The sequence below is a fragment of the Tachyglossus aculeatus genome, chromosome 22, assembly GCF_015852505.1.
Source record: "Tachyglossus aculeatus isolate mTacAcu1 chromosome 22, mTacAcu1.pri, whole genome shotgun sequence".
NCBI lineage: Eukaryota > Metazoa > Chordata > Mammalia > Monotremata > Tachyglossidae > Tachyglossus > Tachyglossus aculeatus.
This window is the reverse complement of record NC_052087.1, coordinates 34159894-34184647: the sequence shown is the minus strand read 5'-3', so window position 1 is coordinate 34184647 and position 24754 is coordinate 34159894. Positions and strand designations below refer to the sequence as shown.

Below are 24754 nucleotides of genomic sequence, written 5' to 3'. Positions count from 1 at the left end.
ACGCTGTTCTGGAGGCCTCCTCACGGTTCACTCCATGAGCTTTTCCATCTCATAAGCAGCATGGGTTCTAAGCCTGGCTTTGCCACTTGTCTGCTGTGTGACCTTGGGTGAGTCACTTTACTTCTCTGTGCCTCAGTAAGTGTAAAATGGGGGTTGAAACTGTGAGGCCTACATGGGACAGGGACTATGTCCAACCTGATTTGCTTGTATCTACCTCAGAGCTTAGTATAGTGCCTTGCACATAGTTAGCTCTTAACAAATACCATTATTACTATTATTGTTTTTATTATCTCCTCACATAATAGTAATAATAATAATAATAATAATAATAATAATGGCATTTGTTAAGCACTTACTATATGCAAAGTACTGTTCTAAGAGCTGGGCAGGGACTGTATCCAACCCAATTTGCTTGTATCTACCCCAGAGCTTAGTAAAGTGCCTTGCACATAGTTAGCTCTGAACAAATACCATTATTACTATTATTATTTTTATTATCTCCTTACTGGGGACATGAGCCCGGGAGGAAGCCACCTGCTGCTTCTGAATCTGCCCGAAGTCTGTTGTATTGTCATATTGTACTCTCCCAAGTTCTTAGTACAGTGCTCTGCACACAGAAAGTGCTCCATATACACTACTGATGGATTGATTCCTAGATTCATTATGTAGTATTCTCCACATCTAGTGGATTCTCTGTGCTCAATCAATGTCTATTAATGAACATCAGCAGTAGCAATGTCTCAGTTAAAACTCTATGTACAAAGGACTCCCAGCCCTCAGTTCAAACAGGCCACAATCAAAGAGTTTCAAACAAGAAAAACAAGAGGTCATTATTCTGGGAATCCAAACCTCCCCCACTACTTCCACCCTGCCACCACCAACACCATTCCAACTTTCTCCACCTCTTTCCTATCCCTCCATCTCTTTCTCCCCTTCTTCCCAATGCCCTTCACCTGTGACCCCACATTCCTGCTCTCCCTGCCCTGCGTCTCGCCCTGTGGGAAGAGGTTCATCCTTTCGGTTAGTGGTGCTGGGAGCCGGATCAGGTGGCTCTCCCTCCAAAACCTTACTTACCCAGCCTTGTTTGGGGTGCCCCACCTGTCGGGGTTCTGCGTGGCTGGGGCCATAATGAAGAGTTAAAAAAGTGATGCTCAAGTCCCAAATGGTTTGAATGCCATGAAAGATCAGAGTTTGGCCCTAGTTGGTACTCTCCTCAGGAGCTCCACATCAGTACTTGCAACAAAACAAAACACGAAAAACAACCCCCACCCCCTGAACCCTAACCACCAAAAAAAGAAAATTCACTTTTGTGAGGCAAAGCTCTCTGCGAAATCCTGGGATCAAATCAGGGACCTTTCGATCTTCAGTCTAATGCTCTTCCAACTGAGCTAATTCAACCAAATTACCAACATTGATTTATCCTTGAATAGATAGCATCATCTACCCTCAACCGTTCCCAGGAAATGAGACTCAGAGTTCAGCCTTCACTGATGATTCGCACACCCACCCTTGCACTGGATTGCAGTGACCTTGTTTCTGCATCCTGAGATAGGAGCTCTACTGTCTCCTCTCACCTTACAGCTATCTCCACAGGTTAAGACATCACCCTCACACCAAACCAGCATCTAAAAGATGATTAGTGAGTGGAAGTCTGCTCTTTCCACTTGTACCAGTGAAAAACAAAATGAAGAAAAATAAATGAAGGAAAAATTGTTTCTGGTTGGAGGAATCCGGGCAGGGAAATAGATTTCTTCTGACATGGAATTTCTTATTCTCTTATCTCCCCCGGGATTGGCTGTAGAAAATGTGAAAAGGCAGTGTGAAGTAAGGACTAAGCTATAGTAGTAGGTGGGGAGTCCCTCTGAGATCTTCAATTGGAAAGTGCCCTGTGAGTAGAAAACAATTCTCCATTTTGGGAATTTGGTTTGCAGCCTCAGACCAGACACTCAAGGGAAATCAATGCGGTGGTAGGAGGACACAGGTTCTAAATGCTTCTGAGTCTCTAGTCCTCCAAGGCTAACAGGTATCACCAATCCCTGTCTGTTTCTGCGTCTCTTGTCTTCCAAAGCTGAATCATATTACCTTGTCCCTGTCTGTTTGTGAATCTTGTCCTCCAAGGTTGACACGCATCACCAAGTCCTTCTTGGAAAATTGAATGAAAACCCGACAACCACTCTCAGTTCTCTCCCCCAGTTTATTGTACTTTTCATTCCCTTCCTGATTGTGTAACTCTTTTCTTCAGTCTCTTCATGGCCAGCATCATCTCGTGGTTCCTCAGGGTATATATGATGGGGTTCAGGACGGGGGACAACTCCGGCTAAGGTGACAGACACTGCCGTGTCCGTAGGCAGGGCCGTGAAGGGCCGAGCGTAGACGTAGATACATGGAACAAAGTGCAGAGTGACCACTGTCATGTGGGAAGTGCAGGTGGCGATGGCTTTTTTTTTTCCTTCCCCAGAGTGAGATCTCAGCATGGCCAAGATAACTGTGTAGGACCCAATGAGCAAGACAAACCACAGGGAGGTGATCATACCGTTGTTGGAGATCATCAACAGCTCTGTAGTGAAGACACTGGTGCAAGAAAGTTTAAGTATCTGGGGGACATCACAGAAGAAACCATCTAGGACGTTGGGTCCACAGAAGGGTAATGGCAGCAACAGAAAAATCTGGACCACGGAATGCACAAATCCCCCCACCCAGGAAGCAGCCACCAACCCAAAACACGTCCCCTTGTTCATGATGGTTACATAGCGCAGGGGCTTCGAGATTGCCACGTATCTGTCATACGCCATGACAGAGAGAGAAAAAATATCTGCCCCACCAAGGAGGTGGAAGAAAAATATCTGAGTGAGGCAGCCATTGAAGGAGATGGCTTTTCTCTTGGAAAGAAGATCCACCAGGACCTTGGGAATCGTGATGCAGGAAAAGGAGATATCTAGGATGGATAGATTACGGAGCAAGAAATACATGGGCAGGTGGAGACGAGATTCCCAAGTCACTGTGACTATGATGAGGAGGTTAGCTGAAATAGTGATGACGTACAAAAGAAACAAAAGCACAAATAAGACGTAGCTCAGTTCCCGAGACTGGGTCAGTCCTTGGAAAATAAATTCTGAAACCCTGGTGTGATTTCCTAGCGCCATCCTCCATCCTCCTCTTCCAAGAACGTCTGGAGAGGAAATGAGATAATTATAAATGGGGACTCAGTAACAAGAAAAGTGTCTTCCTACTATGTTTGGGAATTCTTTAGCCGTCCTTGGAAATCCTTTGATAACTTTCCCCTTTCCTCAGCCTTTTGTCCAACTCAATTTACTTGTTTCCACCCCAGTGTTTAGTATAGTGCCTGGCATATAGTTAGCACTTAACACACACCATCATTATTTTAGCAAAGTAACGTGGCCCAGTGGATAGAGCTCTGGCCTGGGAGTCAGAAGAATCTGAGTTCTAATCCTGGCTCTGCCACTTGTCTGTTGTGTGACCTTAGGCAAGTCATTTCACTTCTCTGGGCTTCAGTTACCTCATCTACAAAATGGGGATTGAGACTGCGAGCCCCACTTGGGAGAGGGACTGAGTCCATCACAATAACCTTGTGTTTACCCCAGTGCTTAGGCTGTGAGCCCGTTGTTGGGTAGGGACCATCTCTATACGTTGCCAACTTGTACTTCCCAAGCGCTTAGTACAGTGCTCTGCATACAGTAAGTGCTCAGTAAATACGATTGAATGAATGATGTTTGGCACATAGTAATTGCTTATTTAATACCATCATCATTATTATTATTATTACTTTCTGGCTAAAATCCCCTATCAGTGGAGGGGTGGAAGTTGGGTGTTGTTGGCAATACCCTACCCTGACTCTGCAGGGTGATGTGAGCCCACTGTTGGGTAGGGACTGTCTTTATATGTTGCCAACTTGTACTTCCCAAGCGCTTAGTACAGTGTTCTGCACACAGTAAGCGCTCAATAAGTACGATTGAATGAATGAATGTGGATTGGTGAGAATCAATCAATCAATCAATCAATCAATCGTATTTATTGAGCACTTACTATGTGCAGAGCACTGTACTAAGCGCTTGGGAAGTACAGATTGGCAACACATAGAGAAGAGAAGTGAGTGGCCAGCATGGCCCAGTGGAAAGACCCAGGGCCCGGGAGTCAGAGGATCTGGGTTCTAATCCCTACTCTGCCAACTGTCTGCTGGGTAACCTTGGGCAAGTCATCTAATTTTTCTGTGTCTCAGTTCCCTTATCTGTAAAATGGGGATTGAACACCTGTTCTGCCACCCAATCAGACTGTGAGCCCACTGAGAGACAGGTACTGCACTTGGCAGGGAAGTATACCAACTGTGTTACATTGTAGTCTCCCGAGTGCTTAGTACAGTGCTCTGCACCTAGTAAGCACTTAATAAGTGCTTCAGATTTTCTTGAATCTACCTCCAAAGCTTAGTACAGTCCTTGACACAGAGCTTACCAATTACCGCGATTATTGTGTGGGTCTGTCTGTCCCACAGGGGCAGATGACACAAAAAAGGATTGCCGGGGGCCACCAGGTCAGTGGTGGGGTGGGTGGGTCTTGCTGACCAGAAGAATCAGAATTAGTGGACACTAAGCACTAAGGTAGAGACAAGAAAATCAGGTCCCACATGGGGCTCAAAGTCCAAGCAAGGGTGAGAAGAGGTATCGAATTTCCATTCTACAGATGAGGAAACTAAGGCACAGAGAAGTTAAGTGACTTGCCCAAGGAGACACAGCAGGTATGTGGTGGAGCAGGAATTAGAACCCAGATCCTCTGACGCCCAGGGCCATGCTCTTTCCAGTAGGCCACACTGCTCCTGTGATGAGGCCTCTTGTCTTAAAAACCTCAAGTGAGTCTCTGCAGCGGTTGGGTAAGTGTCCAGAGCACTAATTCTCAGACCATCCAGATACAAAGAGTGTAGGGACGAGGGGAGGGGAGGGAAAGTGTGAGCAGAAGGGAGCATAGCAGAGAGGAACAGGAGCAAGGAGACATCAGAGAGAGGATCATTTCCAGGTTTATTCCCCAATTAGAATGAAAAGTGGCATGGCCTAGTTGAAGGAGTACAGGACTGAAAGTCAGAGGACCTGGGTTCTAATCCCCTTCTCTCTCTTGCCTACTGAGTGACTTTGTGGAAGTCGCTTTATGTTTCTGCGCCTTGGTTTCCTCATCTGTAAACTGGGGATTAAATTATACCTCTTCCTACTTAGATTTTGAGGTCCATGTGGGACAGGGATGGTGTCCAGCTTAATTATGTTGTATCTACCTCAGTGTTTAGTATAGTGCCTGGCACGGAATAAGGGCTTGATTAATAATTAATTAATTAGGATATCCCCTACATCTTTCTGAGCTAGGGATGCTGTGAGACCTGGTTTCCCGTTTTTAAATTTGAACATTCAAGAGTTAATAGATTCTGACCCAAATACCACTGACTGACTGACAGATTGGCACATAGTAAGCGCTTACCAAATACTATAATTATCCTATTGCAGACAGCTCACTTGGGCAGTGAGATTGATGGTTAGGAAGGAGTCTGACCTGACTCCTTTTATCTACCCAGTGCTTGGAACATTGTAAGCTCTTAATGAATACCACAGTGATAATTAGTTTTCCAAGCCTGGTCTAGGCTGCTCTCTGAGACAGGGGACAGCATAAAAGGAGCCTGAGAAATGATGGCCCTGGTCCACACCCACCCCACCAATGCCCTGGTGGCCCCCCGGCAAGCCTTAGTGGAAAGAGCCCAGGCTTTGGAATCAGAGGTCGTGGGTTCGAATCCCAACTCTGCCACATGTCTGCTGTGTGACCTTGGGCAAGTCAGTTAACTTCTCTGAGCCTCAATTACCTCATCTGTAAAATGGGGATTAAGATTGTGAGCCCCACGTGGGACAACCTGCTAACCTTGTATCTACCCCAGCACTTACAACAATGCTTGGCACGTAGTAAGCACTTAACAAATATCATCATTATTATTATTACCTAAACCCTAATCCAAACCCTAACTCTAACCTTAACCCCAACTCTAACCCGAGCCTCAGCCTGAACTGTAAAATCCACACCCGCGACTTTGCGTTCCCACTCTTTGCACCCTGCATTCCCATGGCCACTCAGGATGAGGTTCATCCTCTTGGATGGGGTTGGGGGCTGGATTAGGTTGTCTTCTCTCCATGTTCTCACCAATCTTAGTTTACTTAGGAAAAGGAGATATCTAGGATGGATGGATTGCAGAGCAAGAAATACATGGGCAGATTGAGACAAGATTCCCAAGTCATTGTGACTACGATGAGGAAGATGAGGAAACCAAGGCACAGAGAAGTTAAGTTCTCACAGTGAAGTTAGGTCCTGGGTGGGTGGAACTATAATGAAGAATTAAAAAAATGATGTTGAGTTCCCAAATGGTTTGAATGCCATCAAAGAACGGAGTTTAACTTTACTGGTACTCTCCTCAGGAGCATTGCACTCATCCTTGCAACAAAACATAACCAAAGAAAATCTCCACCCTGACCTCACCCCCACCCAAAAAATCCACTTTCGTGATGCCAAACCCTCTGCAGAAATCTGGGATCAAACCAGGGACCTTGAGATTTTCAGTCTAACATTCTCTCAACTTAGCTATTTCACCTGAATTACCAATACTGATTCACCCCCTGAATAGATGGCATCATCTATTGTCAACCGTGCCCAGGAAATTAGACTCAGAGTTCAGCCTTCATTTTAGAGACACATACCCACCCTTGCACTGGACTGCAGCAGCTTTGGTTCCATGTCCTGAGATAGTAGCTCTACTGTTCTCCTCTCACCTTGCAGATTACTCCATTGATTAAGACATCACCCTTGCACCAAACTAGCATCTAGAAGACAATTAGGGTGAGTGGACGGTTGCTCCTTCCACATGTATCAGTGAAAAATAAAATGAAGGACAAATTGTTCCTATTTGGAGGAATCTCCGCAGGGAAATAGATTCCTTCTGACATTGAGGTTCTTAATCTTTTATCTCCTCCGGGCTTGGCTGTAGAAAATGTGAAAGGGGAGGGTGATTTAAGGATTAGGCTATAGCAGTAGGTGGGGAGTCCCTCTGCGATCTTCATGTGGAAAGTGCCCTGTGAGAAGAAAAAAATTCTCCTGGGTTCTGGATGCAAAACTCCCTCCACCATTTTGGGAGTTTGCTTTGCAGTCTCACAACAGACACTCAAGGGAAATTAAAGCCATGGTAGGAGAAGGTTCAAACTGCTTCTGAGTCTCTTGTCTTCCAAGGCTGACCTGTATCACCAAGTCCCTTTTGGAAAGTAGTGTAAATACTCGATAACCATTTTCAGTTCCCTTTCAGTCAGACCCCCTCTCTTAATCTCATTGCCTACCAAGCCACTGCTCTCCCCATCTTCAAAGCCCTTCTGAGAGCATATCTCCTTGAGGAAGCCTTCCTTGATTTATTTCAGTCAGTTAGTCAATCATATTTATTGAGCCCTTACCGTGTGCAGTGCACTGTACTGTGTGCTTGGGAGAGTACAATATAACGATATAGCAGATACATTCCTTGCCCACATTGAGTTTACAGTCTACAGGGGGAGACAGATATTAATATAAATAAATTAATTACGGATACCTATATATAAATGCTGTGGGGCTGGTGGGGAGATAATAATAATAATAACAATAATAATAATAATAATAACGGCATTTATTAAGCACTAACTATGTGCAAAGCACTGTTCTAAGCGCTGGAGAGGTTACAAGGTGATCAGGTTGTCCCACGGGGGGCTTATAGTCTTAGTCCTCATTTTACAGATGAGGTAACTGAGGCACAGAGAAGTTAAGTGACTCACCCAAAGTCACACAGCTGACAATTGGCGGAGCCAAGATTTGAACCCATGACCTCTAACTCCAAAGCCCGTGCTCTTTCCACTGAGCCACGAATACAGGGAGCACATAAGGGGCAGCAGAAGGCAGTGGGAGAAGAGGAAAGGAGGGCTTAGTCAGGGATGGCCTCTTGGAGGAAATGTGCCTTCAATAAGGATTTGATGTGGGAGAGAGTAATTGTCGTATATGAGGACGGAGGGCATTCCAGGCCAGAGGCTGGACAGTGGCAAGATAGAAGAGACTGAAGTACAGTGAGAGGGTTAGCACTAGAGGAACAAAATATGTGGGCTGGATTGGACTAGAAGAGTAGTGAGGTGTGGTAAGAGAGGGCAAGGTGATTGACTGCTTTAAAGCCAATAGTGAGGACTTACTATATGATGAGGAGGTGGGTGGGTAACCACTGGAGGTTCTTGAGGATAGGGTAAACATGGCCTTAAGCCTTTTTTAGGAAAATGATAAAGACAGCAGTGTGAATTACGGACTGGAGTGGGGGAAGACAGGAAGCCCGGAGGTCAGCAAGGAGGCTGATGCAGTTATCCTTGTAGTATAGGATGAGGGATTGTATTAACATGGTAGCAGTTTGGAAAGGGAGGAAAAGGGCGGATTTTAGCTATGTTGTAAAGGTTGGACTGACAGGATTAGTGATGGATTGAATATGTGGGTTAAATGTAAGAAGAGTTAAGGAGGATGTCAAGGTTACAGGCTTGTGAGACAGAAAGGATGGTGGTGTCATCTACAGTGATGGGAGAGTCAAGGAGAGGACGGGTTTTGGTGGGAAGGTTAGAAGTACTGTTTGGGGCATGTTAAGTTAGACGAGGCGTGAGGACATTCAAGTAGAGATGTCTTGAAGGCAGGAGGAAATGCAAGACTGAGGAGAAGAAGAGAGATAGGGCTGGAGATGTAGATTTGGGTAGCATCCCTAAAGAAGTGGTAGTTGAAGCCGTGTATTCCCCAAGGAAGTGGGCATAGATAGAGAACAGAAGGGGACACAGAACTGAACCATTAAGGACACCAGCAGTGAGGGGGTGGGAAGCAGAGGAGGCATTGCACCTTCCAAGCACTTAGTACAATGCTCTGCTCATAATAAACACTCAATAAATACAATTGAATGAATGAATGAGCCCTCAAACAGGACCGAGAACAAGCAGCCAGATCACTAGGAAGAGAACCACAAGATGCCAGTGTCCACGAAGCCAGGGTTGGATAATGTTTCCAGGAGAAGGGGATTCATTCATTTATTCGATCAATCATATTTATTGAGCGCTTACCGTTTGCAGACCATTTTACTAAGCACTTGGGAAGTACAAGTCAGCAACATATAGAGATGGTCCCTATGCAACAGCGGGCTCACAGTCTAGAAGGGGGAGACAGACAACAAAACAAAACATATAGACAGGTGTCAAAATCATCAGAGCAAATAGAATTATAGCTATATGCACATCATTAACAAAATAAATAGAATAATAAATATGTGTAAGTATAATAAATGGAGTAATAAATCTGTACAAATATATACAAGTGCTGTGGGGAGGGGAAGGAGGTAGGGCTGGGGGGGGCGATGGGGAGGAGGAGAGGAAAAAGAAGGCTCAGTCAGGGAAGGCCTCCTGGAGGAGGTGAGCTCTCAGTAGGGCTTTGAAGGGAGGAAGAGAGCTAGCTTGGAGGATGCATGGAGGGAGGGAATTCCGGGCCGGGGGAAGGACGTGGCCCGGGGGTCGAGGAGGTTAGCGGCAGAGGAGCGGAGGGTGCAGGCTGGGATGTAGAAGGAGAGAATGGTCAACAGTAAAAAAGGCAGTTGAGAGGTCAAGAAGGATCAGGATAGAAGCCATTTATGTTGATTTTCATTCCCTTTCAAAATGTGAAACTCTTTCTTCAGTCTCTTCATAGCCTGCATCATCTCATGGTTCCTCAAGGTGTATATGATGGGATTCAGGACAGGGATAATTCCAGTTAAGATGATAGACACTGCCGTGTCCATAGGCAGGGCTGTGAAGGGCCGGGCATAGATGTAGATGCATGGAACAAAGTGCAGAGTGACCACTGTCATGTGGGAAGTGCAGGTGGCGATGGCTTTTTTTTTCCCTTCCCCAGAGTGAGATTTCAGCATGACCAAGATCACTGTGTAGGACCCAATGAGCAAGACAAACCACAGAGAGGAGATCATACCGTTGCTGAAGATCATCAACAGCTCTGTAGTGAAGGCACTGGTGCAGGAAAGTTTAAGTATGTGGGGGACATCGCAGAAGAAACCATCTAGGACATTGGGTCCACAGAAGGGTAATGGCAGCAACAGAAACATTTGGACCACGGAATGCACAAATCCCCCCACCCAGGAAGCAGCCACCAACCCAAAACACATTCCCTTGCTCATGATAGTTACATAGTGTAGGGGCTTCGAGATTGCTATGTATCGATCATATGCCATCACAGAGAGAGAAAAAATATAAGCCCCACCAAGAAAGTGGAGGAAAAATAACTGAGTGAAGCAACCGTTGAAGGAGATGGCTTTTCTCTTGGAAAGAAGATCCACCAGGACCTTGGGAATAGTGATGCAGGAAAGGGAGATATCTAGGATGGATAGATTACGGAGCAAAAAATACATGGGCAGGTGGAGACGAGACTCCCAAGTCACGGTGACAATGATGAGGAGGTTTGCCAACACATTTATCACAAACAAAACGAACAAAAGCACAAATAAGATGAAGCTCAGTTCCCGAGACTGGGTCAGTCCCCGGAACAAAAATTCTGAAACCCTGCTGTGATTTCCTAGATCCATTCTCCATCCTCTTGTTCCAAGAATGCCTGGAAAGGAAATGAGATGAATGTAGACCAGGTCTCGGTAACAAGGAAAGTGCCTTCCTATTATGTTTGGAAATTCTTTAGCCGTCCTCAGAAATCCTTTGGTAGCGTTCCCCTAGCCATCCCATTTCAACAGAACTTTTCCTCACACTTTCTGGCTAAAGTCCCTTCTCAGTCACGCTGTGGAAGTTAGTTGTTGGTGACAATGCCTTACCCTGCCTCAGCAGGGTGATGGGGTTTGGGAGAAGAGAAGTGAGTGGACAGGGTGATCCAGTGGAAAGACCCATGGCCCAGGAGACAGAGGACCTGGGTTCTAATTCCCGTTCTGCCAGCTGCCTGCTGGGTGTCCTTGGGCACGTCATCCAACTACTCTGTTCCTCAGTTCCCTTCTCTGAAAATGGGGATCGAACACTTGTTCTCCCACCCACTTAGACTGTGAGCCCAGTGAGACACGGGGACTTCACTGGGCAGGGAAGTATAACAACTTTGTTAAATTGTACTCTCCCAAGTGCTTAGTACAGTACACTTCAGAGAGTCCGTACGCTCTGTGCATAGGAAGTGCTCAAGAAATACAATTGAACATTTGACCTGATTATCCTGTATATACCCCCAGTGCTTAGTACAGAGCTTGACACAGAGCTTACTAAATGCCACGATTATTGTGTGGGGCTGAAGGAATCAACCTTGTATGGTAAGAGACAAGATAATCAGGTCCCATATGGGGCGCTTTTCCAGTGAGGAAAAGAGGGTTTGAATCTCCATTTTACAGATGAGAAAACTAAGGTGCGGAGAAGTTAAATGAATTGCCCAAGGAGACACAGCAGGTATGTTGTGGTACAAGAATTAGAACCCAGGTCCTTTGACTTACAAGCCAGTGCTCTTTCCAATAGGCCACTCTGCTCCTTCAATGAGGCCTCTTGTTTCAAAAACCTCAAGAGAGTCCCTGCAGCAGTTGGGTAAATGTCCAGAACTTCTAATTCTCAGCCCATCCAGATACAAAGAGCTGTAGGGAAAAGGGGAAGGGAGGGAAAGTGTGAGCAGAATGAAGTCTAGCAGAGAGGAACAGAAAAAAGGAAGCATCAGAAAGAGGATCATTTCCAGGTTTATTCCCCAATTAGAATGAGACGTTGTGTGGCCTAGTGGAAGGAGCAAGGACCTGAAAATCAGAGGACCTGGATTCTAATCCCTCTCTTTCCCTTTCCTACTGAGTGAATTTGGGCAAGTTACTTTACTTCTCTGTGCCTTAGTTTCCTTGTTTCAAAACAGGGGACTAAATCATACACCCTGCTTGAATTGTGAGCCTCAAATGGGACAGGAGCTGTGTCCAGCCTGATTATCTTGTATCTACCCCAGCTCTTAGTACAGTGCTTAGCACAGAGTAAGTGCTTGACTATTAATTAATTAGGACGTCCCCCACCTCCTTCTGAGCTAGGGGTGCTGTGAGACCTGGCCTCCGTTTTCAAAAGTTGAGTATTCAAGAGTTACTAAATCCTGAACCAGTAGTATTGTCAAGTCTGTAGTGGTACCTAAACCACAACGCAAACTTTAACTCTAACCCTAATCCAAGCTCTAGCCTGAGCCTTAGTCCCAAATGTAAAGCCCTCACTTCTTCCTATCTCCACTGCCAATTTATACCCTAAGTGGACTGTCTGAAAATCAACTGCGGAGATGCTCCAGTTTTGATTTCTGATATCTGGAGGCACTGGAGGACTAGTGCTTGGCAGATAGAAATATTATTATTATTATTGATAAGCATTGTGGCTTAGTGGGAAGAACATGGGACTAAGAGTCAGAGGACGTGGGTTTTAATCCCAGCTCGGTACCTTGCCTCCTGTGTGATCTTGGGCAAGTCATTTAACATCTCTGTGCCTCAGTTTCTCATCTGTAAAAGGGAGTTCAACACCTGATCTCCCTCCCTTTCAGACCATGAGCCAGTGTGAAACTGGAACTGTGTATAATCAGATTGTATTTTGCCTACCTCTGCGTTTAGTACAGAGCCTGGAACACAATAACTGTGAGCCCGTTGTTGGGTAGGGTCCGTCTCTATATGTTGCCTACTTGTACTTCCCAAGCTCTTAGTACAGTGCTCTGCACACAGTAAGCGCTCAATAAATACGATTGAATGAATGAATGAATAATAATAAGCGCTTAACCGATACCACAATTCTTATAATCCAGACAATACCTTTCTGTGGGCTTTCAGAGCTCTGAGATCAGGTCTCCTCAGCCCTGTCAGGGCCAGCCAACTCCAACCAGGGAACGACAGTCTGGCCTCTGAGGAGCGAGGAAGAACAGTCCGGACAGTCAGCGGATTCTCGGCTCCACCCCAGACAGTCACTCAACGCTGTTCTGGAGGCCTCCTCACGGTTCACTCCATGAGCTTTTCCATCTCATAAGCAGCATGGGTTCTAAGCCTGGCTTTGCCACTTGTCTGCTGTGTGACCTTGGGTGAGTCACTTTACTTCTCTGTGCCTCAGTAAGTGTAAAATGGGGGTTGAAACTGTGAGGCCTACATGGGACAGGGACTATGTCCAACCTGATTTGCTTGTATCTACCTCAGAGCTTAGTATAGTGCCTTGCACATAGTTAGCTCTTAACAAATACCATTATTACTATTATTGTTTTTATTATCTCCTCACATAATAGTAATAATAATAATAATAATAATAATAATAATGGCATTTGTTAAGCACTTACTATATGCAAAGTACTGTTCTAAGAGCTGGGCAGGGACTGTATCCAACCCAATTTGCTTGTATCTACCCCAGAGCTTAGTAAAGTGCCTTGCACATAGTTAGCTCTGAACAAATACCATTATTACTATTATTATTTTTATTATCTCCTTACTGGGGACATGAGCCCGGGAGGAAGCCACCTGCTGCTTCTGAATCTGCCCGAAGTCTGTTGTATTGTCATATTGTACTCTCCCAAGTTCTTAGTACAGTGCTCTGCACACAGAAAGTGCTCCATATACACTACTGATGGATTGATTCCTAGATTCATTATGTAGTATTCTCCACATCTAGTGGATTCTCTGTGCTCAATCAATGTCTATTAATGAACATCAGCAGTAGCAATGTCTCAGTTAAAACTCTATGTACAAAGGACTCCCAGCCCTCAGTTCAAACAGGCCACAATCAAAGAGTTTCAAACAAGAAAAACAAGAGGTCATTATTCTGGGAATCCAAACCTCCCCCACTACTTCCACCCTGCCACCACCAACACCATTCCAACTTTCTCCACCTCTTTCCTATCCCTCCATCTCTTTCTCCCCTTCTTCCCAATGCCCTTCACCTGTGACCCCACATTCCTGCTCTCCCTGCCCTGCGTCTCGCCCTGTGGGAAGAGGTTCATCCTTTCGGTTAGTGGTGCTGGGAGCCGGATCAGGTGGCTCTCCCTCCAAAACCTTACTTACCCAGCCTTGTTTGGGGTGCCCCACCTGTCGGGGTTCTGCGTGGCTGGGGCCATAATGAAGAGTTAAAAAAGTGATGCTCAAGTCCCAAATGGTTTGAATGCCATGAAAGATCAGAGTTTGGCCCTAGTTGGTACTCTCCTCAGGAGCTCCACATCAGTACTTGCAACAAAACAAAACACGAAAAACAACCCCCACCCCCCGAACCCTAACCACCAAAAAAAGAAAATTCACTTTTGTGAGGCAAAGCTCTCTGCGAAATCCTGGGATCAAATCAGGGACCTTTCGATCTTCAGTCTAATGCTCTTCCAACTGAGCTAATTCAACCAAATTACCAACATTGATTTATCCTTGAATAGATAGCATCATCTACCCTCAACCGTTCCCAGGAAATGAGACTCAGAGTTCAGCCTTCACTGATGATTCGCACACCCCACCCTTGCACTGGATTGCAGTGACCTTGTTTCTGCATCCTGAGATAGGAGCTCTACTGTCTCCTCTCACCTTACAGCTATCTCCACAGGTTAAGACATCACCCTCACACCAAACCAGCATCTAAAAGATGATTAGTGAGTGGAAGTCTGCTCTTTCCACTTGTACCAGTGAAAAACAAAATGAAGAAAAATAAATGAAGGAAAAATTGTTTCTGGTTGGAGGAATCCGGGCAGGGAAATAGATTTCTTCTGACATGGAATTTCTTATTCTCTTATCTCCCCCGGGATTGGCTGTAGAAAATGTGAAAAGGCAGTGTGAAGTAAGGACTAAGCTATAGTAGTAGGTGGGGAGTCCCTCTGAGATCTTCAATTGGAAAGTGCCCTGTGAGTAGAAAACAATTCTCCATTTTGGGAATTTGGTTTGCAGCCTCAGACCAGACACTCAAGGGAAATCAATGCGGTGGTAGGAGGACACAGGTTCTAAATGCTTCTGAGTCTCTAGTCCTCCAAGGCTAACAGGTATCACCAATCCCTGTCTGTTTCTGCGTCTCTTGTCTTCCAAAGCTGAATCATATTACCTTGTCCCTGTCTGTTTGTGAATCTTGTCCTCCAAGGTTGACACGCATCACCAAGTCCTTCTTGGAAAATTGAATGAAAACCCGACAACCACTCTCAGTTCTCTCCCCCAGTTTATTGTACTTTTCATTCCCCTTCCTGATTGTGTAACTCTTTTCTTCAGTCTCTTCATGGCCAGCATCATCTCGTGGTTCCTCAGGGTATATATGATGGGGTTCAGGACGGGGACAACTCCGGCTAAGGTGACAGACACTGCCGTGTCCGTAGGCAGGGCCGTGAAGGGCCGAGCGTAGACGTAGATACATGGAACAAAGTGCAGAGTGACCACTGTCATGTGGGAAGTGCAGGTGGCGATGGCTTTTTTTTTTCCTTCCCCAGAGTGAGATCTCAGCATGGCCAAGATAACTGTGTAGGACCCAATGAGCAAGACAAACCACAGGGAGGTGATCATACCGTTGTTGGAGATCATCAACAGCTCTGTAGTGAAGACACTGGTGCAAGAAAGTTTAAGTATCTGGGGGACATCACAGAAGAAACCATCTAGGACGTTGGGTCCACAGAAGGGTAATGGCAGCAACAGAAAAATCTGGACCACGGAATGCACAAATCCCCCCACCCAGGAAGCAGCCACCAACCCAAAACACGTCCCCTTGTTCATGATGGTTACATAGCGCAGGGGCTTCGAGATTGCCACGTATCTGTCATACGCCATGACAGAGAGAGAAAAAATATCTGCCCCACCAAGGAGGTGGAAGAAAAATATCTGAGTGAGGCAGCCATTGAAGGAGATGGCTTTTCTCTTGGAAAGAAGATCCACCAGGACCTTGGGAATCGTGATGCAGGAAAAGGAGATATCTAGGATGGATAGATTACGGAGCAAGAAATACATGGGCAGGTGGAGACGAGATTCCCAAGTCACTGTGACTATGATGAGGAGGTTAGCTGAAATAGTGATGACGTACAAAAGAAACAAAAGCACAAATAAGACGTAGCTCAGTTCCCGAGACTGGGTCAGTCCTTGGAAAATAAATTCTGAAACCCTGGTGTGATTTCCTAGCGCCATCCTCCATCCTCCTCTTCCAAGAACGTCTGGAGAGGAAATGAGATAATTATAAATGGGGACTCAGTAACAAGAAAAGTGTCTTCCTACTATGTTTGGGAATTCTTTAGCCGTCCTTGGAAATCCTTTGATAACTTTCCCCTTTCCTCAGCCTTTTGTCCAACTCAATTTACTTGTTTCCACCCCAGTGTTTAGTATAGTGCCTGGCATATAGTTAGCACTTAACACACACCATCATTATTTTAGCAAAGTAACGTGGCCCAGTGGATAGAGCTCTGGCCTGGGAGTCAGAAGAATCTGAGTTCTAATCCTGGCTCTGCCACTTGTCTGTTGTGTGACCTTAGGCAAGTCATTTCACTTCTCTGGGCTTCAGTTACCTCATCTACAAAATGGGGATTGAGACTGCGAGCCCCACTTGGGAGAGGGACTGAGTCCATCACAATAACCTTGTGTTTACCCCAGTGCTTAGGCTGTGAGCCCGTTGTTGGGTAGGGACCATCTCTATACGTTGCCAACTTGTACTTCCCAAGCGCTTAGTACAGTGCTCTGCATACAGTAAGTGCTCAGTAAATACGATTGAATGAATGATGTTTGGCACATAGTAATTGCTTATTTAATACCATCATCATTATTATTATTATTACTTTCTGGCTAAAATCCCCTATCAGTGGAGGGGTGGAAGTTGGGTGTTGTTGGCAATACCCTACCCTGACTCTGCAGGGTGATGTGAGCCCACTGTTGGGTAGGGGACTGTCTTTATATGTTGCCAACTTGTACTTCCCAAGCGCTTAGTACAGTGTTCTGCACACAGTAAGCGCTCAATAAGTACGATTGAATGAATGAATGTGGATTGGTGAGAATCAATCAATCAATCAATCAATCAATCGTATTTATTGAGCACTTACTATGTGCAGAGCACTGTACTAAGCGCTTGGGAAGTACAGATTGGCAACACATAGAGAAGAGAAGTGAGTGGCCAGCATGGCCCAGTGGAAAGACCCAGGGCCCGGGAGTCAGAGGATCTGGGTTCTAATCCCTACTCTGCCAACTGTCTGCTGGGTAACCTTGGGCAAGTCATCTAATTTTTCTGTGTCTCAGTTCCCTTATCTGTAAAATGGGGATTGAACACCTGTTCTGCCACCCAATCAGACTGTGAGCCCACTGAGAGACAGGTACTGCACTTGGCAGGGAAGTATACCAACTGTGTTACATTGTAGTCTCCCGAGTGCTTAGTACAGTGCTCTGCACCTAGTAAGCACTTAATAAGTGCTTCAGATTTTCTTGAATCTACCTCCAAAGCTTAGTACAGTCCTTGACACAGAGCTTACCAATTACCGCGATTATTGTGTGGGTCTGTCTGTCCCACAGGGGCAGATGACACAAAAAAGGATTGCCGGGGGCCACCAGGTCAGTGGTGGGGTGGGTGGGTCTTGCTGACCAGAAGAATCAGAATTAGTGGACACTAAGCACTAAGGTAGAGACAAGAAAATCAGGTCCCACATGGGGCTCAAAGTCCAAGCAAGGGTGAGAAGAGGTATCGAATTTCCATTCTACAGATGAGGAAACTAAGGCACAGAGAAGTTAAGTGACTTGCCCAAGGAGACACAGCAGGTATGTGGTGGAGCAGGAATTAGAACCCAGATCCTCTGACGCCCAGGGCCATGCTCTTTCCAGTAGGCCACACTGCTCCTGTGATGAGGCCTCTTGTCTTAAAAACCTCAAGTGAGTCTCTGCAGCGGTTGGGTAAGTGTCCAGAGCACTAATTCTCAGACCATCCAGATACAAAGAGTGTAGGGACGAGGGGAGGGGAGGGAAAGTGTGAGCAGAAGGGAGCATAGCAGAGAGGAACAGGAGCAAGGAGACATCAGAGAGAGGATCATTTCCAGGTTTATTCCCCAATTAGAATGAAAAGTGGCATGGCCTAGTTGAAGGAGTACAGGACTGAAAGTCAGAGGACCTGGGTTCTAATCCCCTTCTCTCTCTTGCCTACTGAGTGACTTTGTGGAAGTCGCTTTATGTTTCTGCGCCTTGGTTTCCTCATCTGTAAACTGGGGATTAAATTATACCTCTTCCTACTTAGATTTTGAGGTCCATGTGGGACAGGGATGGTGTCCAGCTTAATTATGTTGTATCTACCTCAGTGTTTAGTATAGTGCCTGGCACGGAATAAGGGCTTGATTAATAATTAATTAATTAGGATATCCCCTACATCTTTCTGAGCTAGGGATGCTGTGAGACCTGGTTTCCCGTTTTTAAATTTGAACATTCAAGAGTTAATAGATTCTGACCCAAATACCACTGACTGACTGACAGATTGGCACATAGTAAGCGCTTACCAAATACTATAATTATCCTATTGCAGACAGCTCACTTGGGCAGTGAGATTGATGGTTAGGAAGGAGTCTGACCTGACTCCTTTTATCTACCCAGTGCTTGGAACATTGTAAGCTCTTAATGAATACCACAGTGATAATTAGTTTTCCAAGCCTGGTCTAGGCTGCTCTCTGAGACAGGGGACAGCATAAAAGGAGCCTGAGAAATGATGGCCCTGGTCCACACCCACCCCACCAATGCCCTGGTGGCCCCCCGGCAAGCCTTAGTGGAAAGAGCCCAGGCTTTGGAATCAGAGGTCGTGGGTTCGAATCCCAACTCTGCCACATGTCTGCTGTGTGACCTTGGGCAAGTCAGTTAACTTCTCTGAGCCTCAATTACCTCATCTGTAAAATGGGGATTAAGATTGTGAGCCCCACGTGGGACAACCTGCTAACCTTGTATCTACCCCAGCACTTACAACAATGCTTGGCACGTAGTAAGCACTTAACAAATATCATCATTATTATTATTACCTAAACCCTAATCCAAACCCTAACTCTAACCTTAACCCCAACTCTAACCCGAGCCTCAGCCTGAACTGTAAAATCCACACCCGCGACTTTGCGTTCCCACTCTTTGCACCCTGCATTCCCATGGCCACTCAGGATGAGGTTCATCCTCTTGGATGGGGTTGGGGGCTGGATTAGGTTGTCTTCTCTCCATGTTCTCACCAATCTTAGTTTACTTAGGAAAAGGAGATATCTAGGATGGATGGATTGCAGAGCAAGAAATACATGGGCAGATTGAGACAAGATTCCCAAGTCATTGTGACTACGATGAGGAAGATGAGGAAACCAAGGCACAGAGAAGTTAAGTTCTCACAGTGAAGTTAGGTCCTGGGTGGGTGGAACTATAATGAAGAATTAAAAAAATGATGTTGAGTTCCCAAATGGTTTGAATGCCATCAAAGAACGGAGTTTAACTTTACTGGTACTCTCCTCAGGAGCATTGCACTCATCCTTGCAACAAAACATAACCAAAGAAAATCTCCACCCTGACCTCACCCCCCACCCAAAAAATCCACTTTCGTGATGCCAAACCCTCTGCAGAAATCTGGGATCAAACCAGGGACCTTGAGATTTTCAGTCTAACATTCTCTCAACTCAGCTATTTCACCTGAATTACCAATACTGATTCACCCCCTGAATAGATGGCATCATCTATTGTCAACCGTGCCCAGGAAATTAGACTCAGAGTTCAGCCTTCATTTTAGAGACACATACCCACCCTTGCACTGGACTGCAGCAGCTTTGGTTCCATGTCCTGAGATAGTAGCTCTACTGTTCTCCTCTCACCTTGCAGATTACTCCATTGATTAAGACATCACCCTTGCACCAAACTAGCATCTAGAAGACAATTAGGGTAAGTGGACGGTTGCTCCTTCCACATGTATCAGTGAAAAATAAAATGAAGGACAAATTGTTCCTATTTGGAGGAATCTCCGCAGGGAAATAGATTCCTTCTGACATTGAGGTTCTTAATCTTTTATCTCCTCCAGGCTTGGCTGTAGAAAATGTGGAAGGGCAGGGTGATTTAAGGATTAGGCTATAGCAGTAGGTGGGGAGTCCCTCTGAGATCTTCATGTGGAAAGTGCCCTGTGAGTAGAAAAAAATTCTCCTGGGTTCTGGATGAAAAACTCCCTCCACCATTTTGGGAGTTTGCTTTGCAGTCTCACAACAGATACTCAAGGGAAATTAAAGCCATGGTAGGAGGAGGTTCAAACTGCTTCTGAGTCTCTTGTCTTCCAATGCTGACCTGTATCACCAAGTCCCTTTTGGAAAGTAGTGTAACCATTTTCAGTTCCCTTTCAGTCAGACCCCCTCTCTTAATCTCGTTGCCTACCAAGCCACTGCTCTCCCCATCTTCAAAGCCCTTCTGAGAGCATATCTCCTTGAGGAAGCCTTCCTTGATTCATTTCAGTCAGTTAGTCAATCATATTTATTCAGCCCTTACCGTGTGCAGTGCACTGTACTGTGTGCTTGGGAGAGTACAATATAAAGATATAGCAGACACATTCCTTGCCCACATTGAGCTTACAGTCTACAGGGGGAGACAGATATTAATATAAATAAATTAATTACAGATACCTATGTATAAATGCTGTGGGGCTGGTGGGGAGATAATAATAATAATAAAAATAATAATAATAACAATAATGGCATTTATTAAGCGCTAACTATGTGCAAAACACTGTTCTAAGCGCTGGGGAGGTTACAAGGTGATCGGGTTGTCCTACGGAGGGCTCATAATCTTAATCCTCATTTTACAGATGAGGTAACTGAGGCACAGAGAAGTTAAGTGACTTGCCCAAAGTCACACAGCTGACAATTGGCGGAGCCAGGATTTGAACCCATGACCTCTGATTCCAAAGCCCGTGCTCTCTCCACTGAGCCACGAATAAATGGAGCACATAAAGGGCAGCAGAAGGGAGTGGGAGAAGAGGAAAGGAGGGTTTAGTCACGGATGGCCTCTTGGAGGAAATGTGCCTTCAATAAGGATTTGATATGGGAGAGAGTAATTGTCGGATATGAGGACGGAGGGCATTCCAGGCCAGAGGATGGACAGTGGGAAGATAGAAGAGACTGAAGTACAGTGAGAGGGTTAGCACTAGAGGAACAAAATATGTGGGCTGGATTGGAGTAGGAGAGTATTGAGGTGTGGTAAAAGACGGCAAGGTGATTGCTTTAAAGCCAATAGTGAGGACTTTCTATATGATGAGAAGGTGGGTTTGTAACCACTGGAGGTTCTTGAGGATAGGGTAAACATGGCCTTAAGCCTTTTTTAGGAAAATGGTAAAAGACAGCAGTGTGAATTATGGACTGGAGTGGGGGAAGACAGGAAGCAGGGAGGTCAGCAAGGAGGCTGATGCAGTTATCCTTGCAGTATAGGATGAGGGGCTGTATTAACATGGTAGCAGTTGGGAAAGGGAGGAAAAGGGCGGATTTTAGCTATGTTGTGAAGGTTGGACGGACAGGATTAGTGATGGATTGAATATGTGGGTTGAATGAAAGAAGAGTTAAGGAGGATGTCAAGGTTACAGGCTTGTGAGACAGAAAGGATGGTGGTGTCATCTACAGTGATGGGAGAGTCAAGGAGAGGACAGGATTTTGGTGGGAAGGTAAGAAGTACTGTTTGGGGCATGTTAAGTTAGACGAGGCGTGAGGACATTCAAGTAGAGATGTCTTGAAGGCAGGAGGAAATGCAAGACTGAGGAGAAGAAGAGAGATAGGGCTGGAGATGTAGATTTGGGTAGCATCCCAAAGAAGTGGTAGTTGAAGCCGTGTATTCCCCAAGGAAGTGGGCGTAGATAGAGAACAGAAGGGGACACAGAACTGAACCATTAAGGACACCAGCAGTGAGGGGGTGGGAAGCAGAGGAGGCATTGCACCTTCCAAGCACTTAGTACAATGCTCTGCTCATAATAAACACTCAATAAATACAATTGAATGAACAGGACCGAGAACAAGCAGCCAGATCACTAGGAAGAGAACCACAAGATGCCAGTGTCCACGAAGCCAGGGTTGGATAATGTTTCCAGGAGAAGGGGATTCATTCATTTATTCGATCAATCATATTTATTGAGCGCTTACCGTTTGCAGACCATTTTACTAAGCACTTGGGAAGTACAAGTCAGCAACATATAGAGATGGTCCCTATGCAACAGCGGGCTCACAGTCTAGAAGGGGGAGACAGACAACAAAACAAAACATATAGACAGGTGTCAAAATCATCAGAGCAAATAGAATTATAGCTATATGCACATCATCAACAAAATAAATAGAATAATAAATATGTGCAAGTATAATAAATGGAGTAATAAATCTGTACAAATATATACAAGTGCTGTGGGGAGGGGAAGGAGGTAGGGCGGGGGGGATGGGGAGGAGGAGAGGAAAAAGAAGGCTCAGTCTGGGAAGGCCTCCTGGAGGAGGTGAGCTCTCAGTAGGGCTTTGAAGGGAGGAAGAGAGCTAGCTTGGCGGATGCGTGGAGGGAGGGAATTCCGGGCCGGCGGAAGGACGTGGCCCAGGGGTCGAGGAGGTTAGCGGCAGAGGAGCGGAGGGTGCAGGCTGGGATGTAGAAGGAGAGAATGGTCAACCGTAAAAAAGGCAGTTGAGAGGTCAAGAAGGATCAGGAAAGAAGCCATTTATGTTGATTTTCATTCCCTTTCAAAATGTGAAACTCTTTTCTTCAGTCTCTTCATAGCCTGCATCATCTCATGGTTCCTCAAGGTGTATATGATGGGATTCAGGACAGGGATAATTCCAGTTAAGATGATAGACACTGCCGTGTCCATAGGCAGGGCTGTGAAGGGCCGGGCATAGATGTAGATGCATGGAACAAAGTGCAGAGTGACCACTGTCATGTGGGAAGTGCAGGTGGCGATGGCTTTTTTTTTCCCTTCCCCAGAGTGAGATTTCAGCATGACCAAGATAACTGTGTAGGACCCAATGAGCAAGACAAACCACAGAGAGGAGATCATACCGTTGCTGGAAGATCATCAACAGCTCTGTAGTGAAGGCACTGGTGCAGGAAAGTTTAAGTATCTGGGGGACATCACAGAAGAAAACCATCTAGGACATTGGGTCCGCAGAAGGGTAATGGCAGCAACAGAAAAATTTGGACCACGGAATGCACAAATCCCCCCCACCCAGGAAGCAGCCACCAACCCAAAACATGTTCCCTCTGCTCATGATAGTTACATAGTGCAGGGGCTTCGAGATTGCTATTTATCGATCATACGCCATCATAGAGAGCGAAAAAATATCAGCCCCACCAAGAAAGTGGAGGAAAAATAACTGAGTGAAGCAAACCGTTGAAGGAGATGGCTTTTCTCTTGGAAAGAAGATCCACCAGGACCTTGGGAATAGTGATGTAGGAAAGGGAGATATCTAGGATGGGACAGATTTACGGAGCAGGAAATACATGGGCAGGTGGAGACGAGACTCCCAAGTCACGGTGACAATGATGAGGAGGTTTGCCAACACATTTAACACAAACAAAACGAACAAAAGCACAAATAAGACGAAGCTCAGTTCCCGAGACTGGGTCAGTCCCCGGAACAAAAATTCTGAAACCCTGCTGTGATTTCCTAGATCCATTCTCCATCCTCTTGTTCCAAGAATGCCTAGAAAGGAAATGAGATGAATGTAGACCAGGTCTCGGTAACAAGGAAAGTGCCTTCCTATTATGTTTGGAAATTCTTTAGCTGTCCTCAGAAATCCTTTGGTAACGTTCCCCTAGCAATCCCATTTCAACAGAACTTTTCCTCACACTTTCTGGCTAAAGTCCCTTCTCAGTCATGCTGTGGAAGTTAGTTGTTGGTGACAATGCCTTACCCTGCCTCAGCAGGGTAATGGGGTTTGGGAGAAGAGAAGTGAGTGGACAGGGTGATCCAGTGGAAAGACCCATGGCCCAGGAGACAGAGGACCTGGGTTCTAATTCCCGTTCTGCCAGCTGCCTGCTTGGTGTCCTTGGGCACGTCATCCAACTACTCTGTGCCTCAGTTCCCATCTCTGAAAATGGGGATCGAACACCTGTTCTCCCACCCACTTAGACTGTGAGCCCAGTGAGACACGGGGACTTCACTGGGCAGGGAAGTATAACAACTTTGTTAAATTGTACTCTCCCAAGTGCTTAGTACAGTACACTTCAGAGAGTCCGTACGTTCTGCACATAGGAAGTGCTCAAGAAATATAATTGAACAATTGACCTGATTATCTTGTGTATATACCCCTGGTGCTTAGTACAGAGCTTGACACAGAGCTTACTAAATGCCATGATTATTATGTGGGGCTGAAGGAATCAGCCTTGTATGGTAAGAGACAAGATAATCAGGTCCCATATGGGGGCTCTTTTCTAGTGGAGGAAAAGAGGGTTTGAATCTCCATTTTACAGATGACAAAACTAAGGTGCGGAGAAGTTAAATGCCTTACCCAAGGAGACACAGCAGGTATGTTGTGGTGCAAGAATTAGAACCAAGGTCCTTTGACTTTCAAGCCAGTGCTCTTTCCAATAGGCCGCTCTGCTCCTTCAATGAGGCCTCTTGTTTCAAAAAACCTCAAGCGAGTCCCTGCAGCAGTTGGGTAAATGTCCAGAACTTCTATTTCTCAGCCCATCCAGATACAAAGAGCTGTAGGGAAAAGGGGGAAGGGAGGGAAAGTGTGAGCAGAAGGAAGTCTAGCAGAGAGGAACAGGAAAAAGGAAGGCATCAGAAAGAGGATCATTTCCTAGGTTTATTCC

At 45.7% G+C, this 24754-nt stretch overlaps 2 protein-coding genes and 2 pseudogenes across 2 annotated transcripts; all 4 read right to left on the bottom strand.

The window, feature by feature from the left end:
- Positions 1–2206: 2206 nt before the first annotated feature.
- On the bottom strand, positions 2207–3143 carry LOC119943788 (olfactory receptor 4D9-like). Its single transcript, XM_038764953.1, is given in 2 exon segments — positions 2207–2314; positions 2316–3143. Coding segments are annotated over 2 exon segments (936 nt in total).
- Positions 3144–9701: 6558 nt separating this feature from the next.
- Positions 9702–10636, bottom strand: LOC119943799 (annotated as a pseudogene).
- A 1451-nt stretch (positions 10637–12087) lies between these two features.
- On the bottom strand, positions 12088–16144 carry LOC119944112 (olfactory receptor 4D9-like). The gene is made up of 2 exons (XM_038765332.1): positions 15205–16144; positions 12088–12185 (listed from the first exon to the last, which is right to left on the bottom strand). The coding sequence occupies exons 1-2, from the start codon at positions 16142–16144 to the stop codon at positions 12088–12090; spliced, it is 1038 nt and encodes a 345-aa protein (XP_038621260.1).
- Positions 16145–22670: 6526 nt separating this feature from the next.
- Positions 22671–23404, bottom strand: LOC119944111 (annotated as a pseudogene).
- Positions 23405–24754: the final 1350 nt, after the last annotated feature.

Excerpts from the sequence above, each read along its gene's own strand:
- LOC119944112 (XM_038765332.1), bottom strand. The coding sequence starts at position 16,144 with ATGGCGCTAGGAAATCACACCAGGGTTTCAGAATTTATTTTCCAAGGA. Across the intron at positions 12,186-15,204 it reads ATCAGGAAGGGGAATGAAAA|GTACCACTACAGACTTGACA; the intron begins GTACAATAAACT and ends GTTGTGGTTTAG.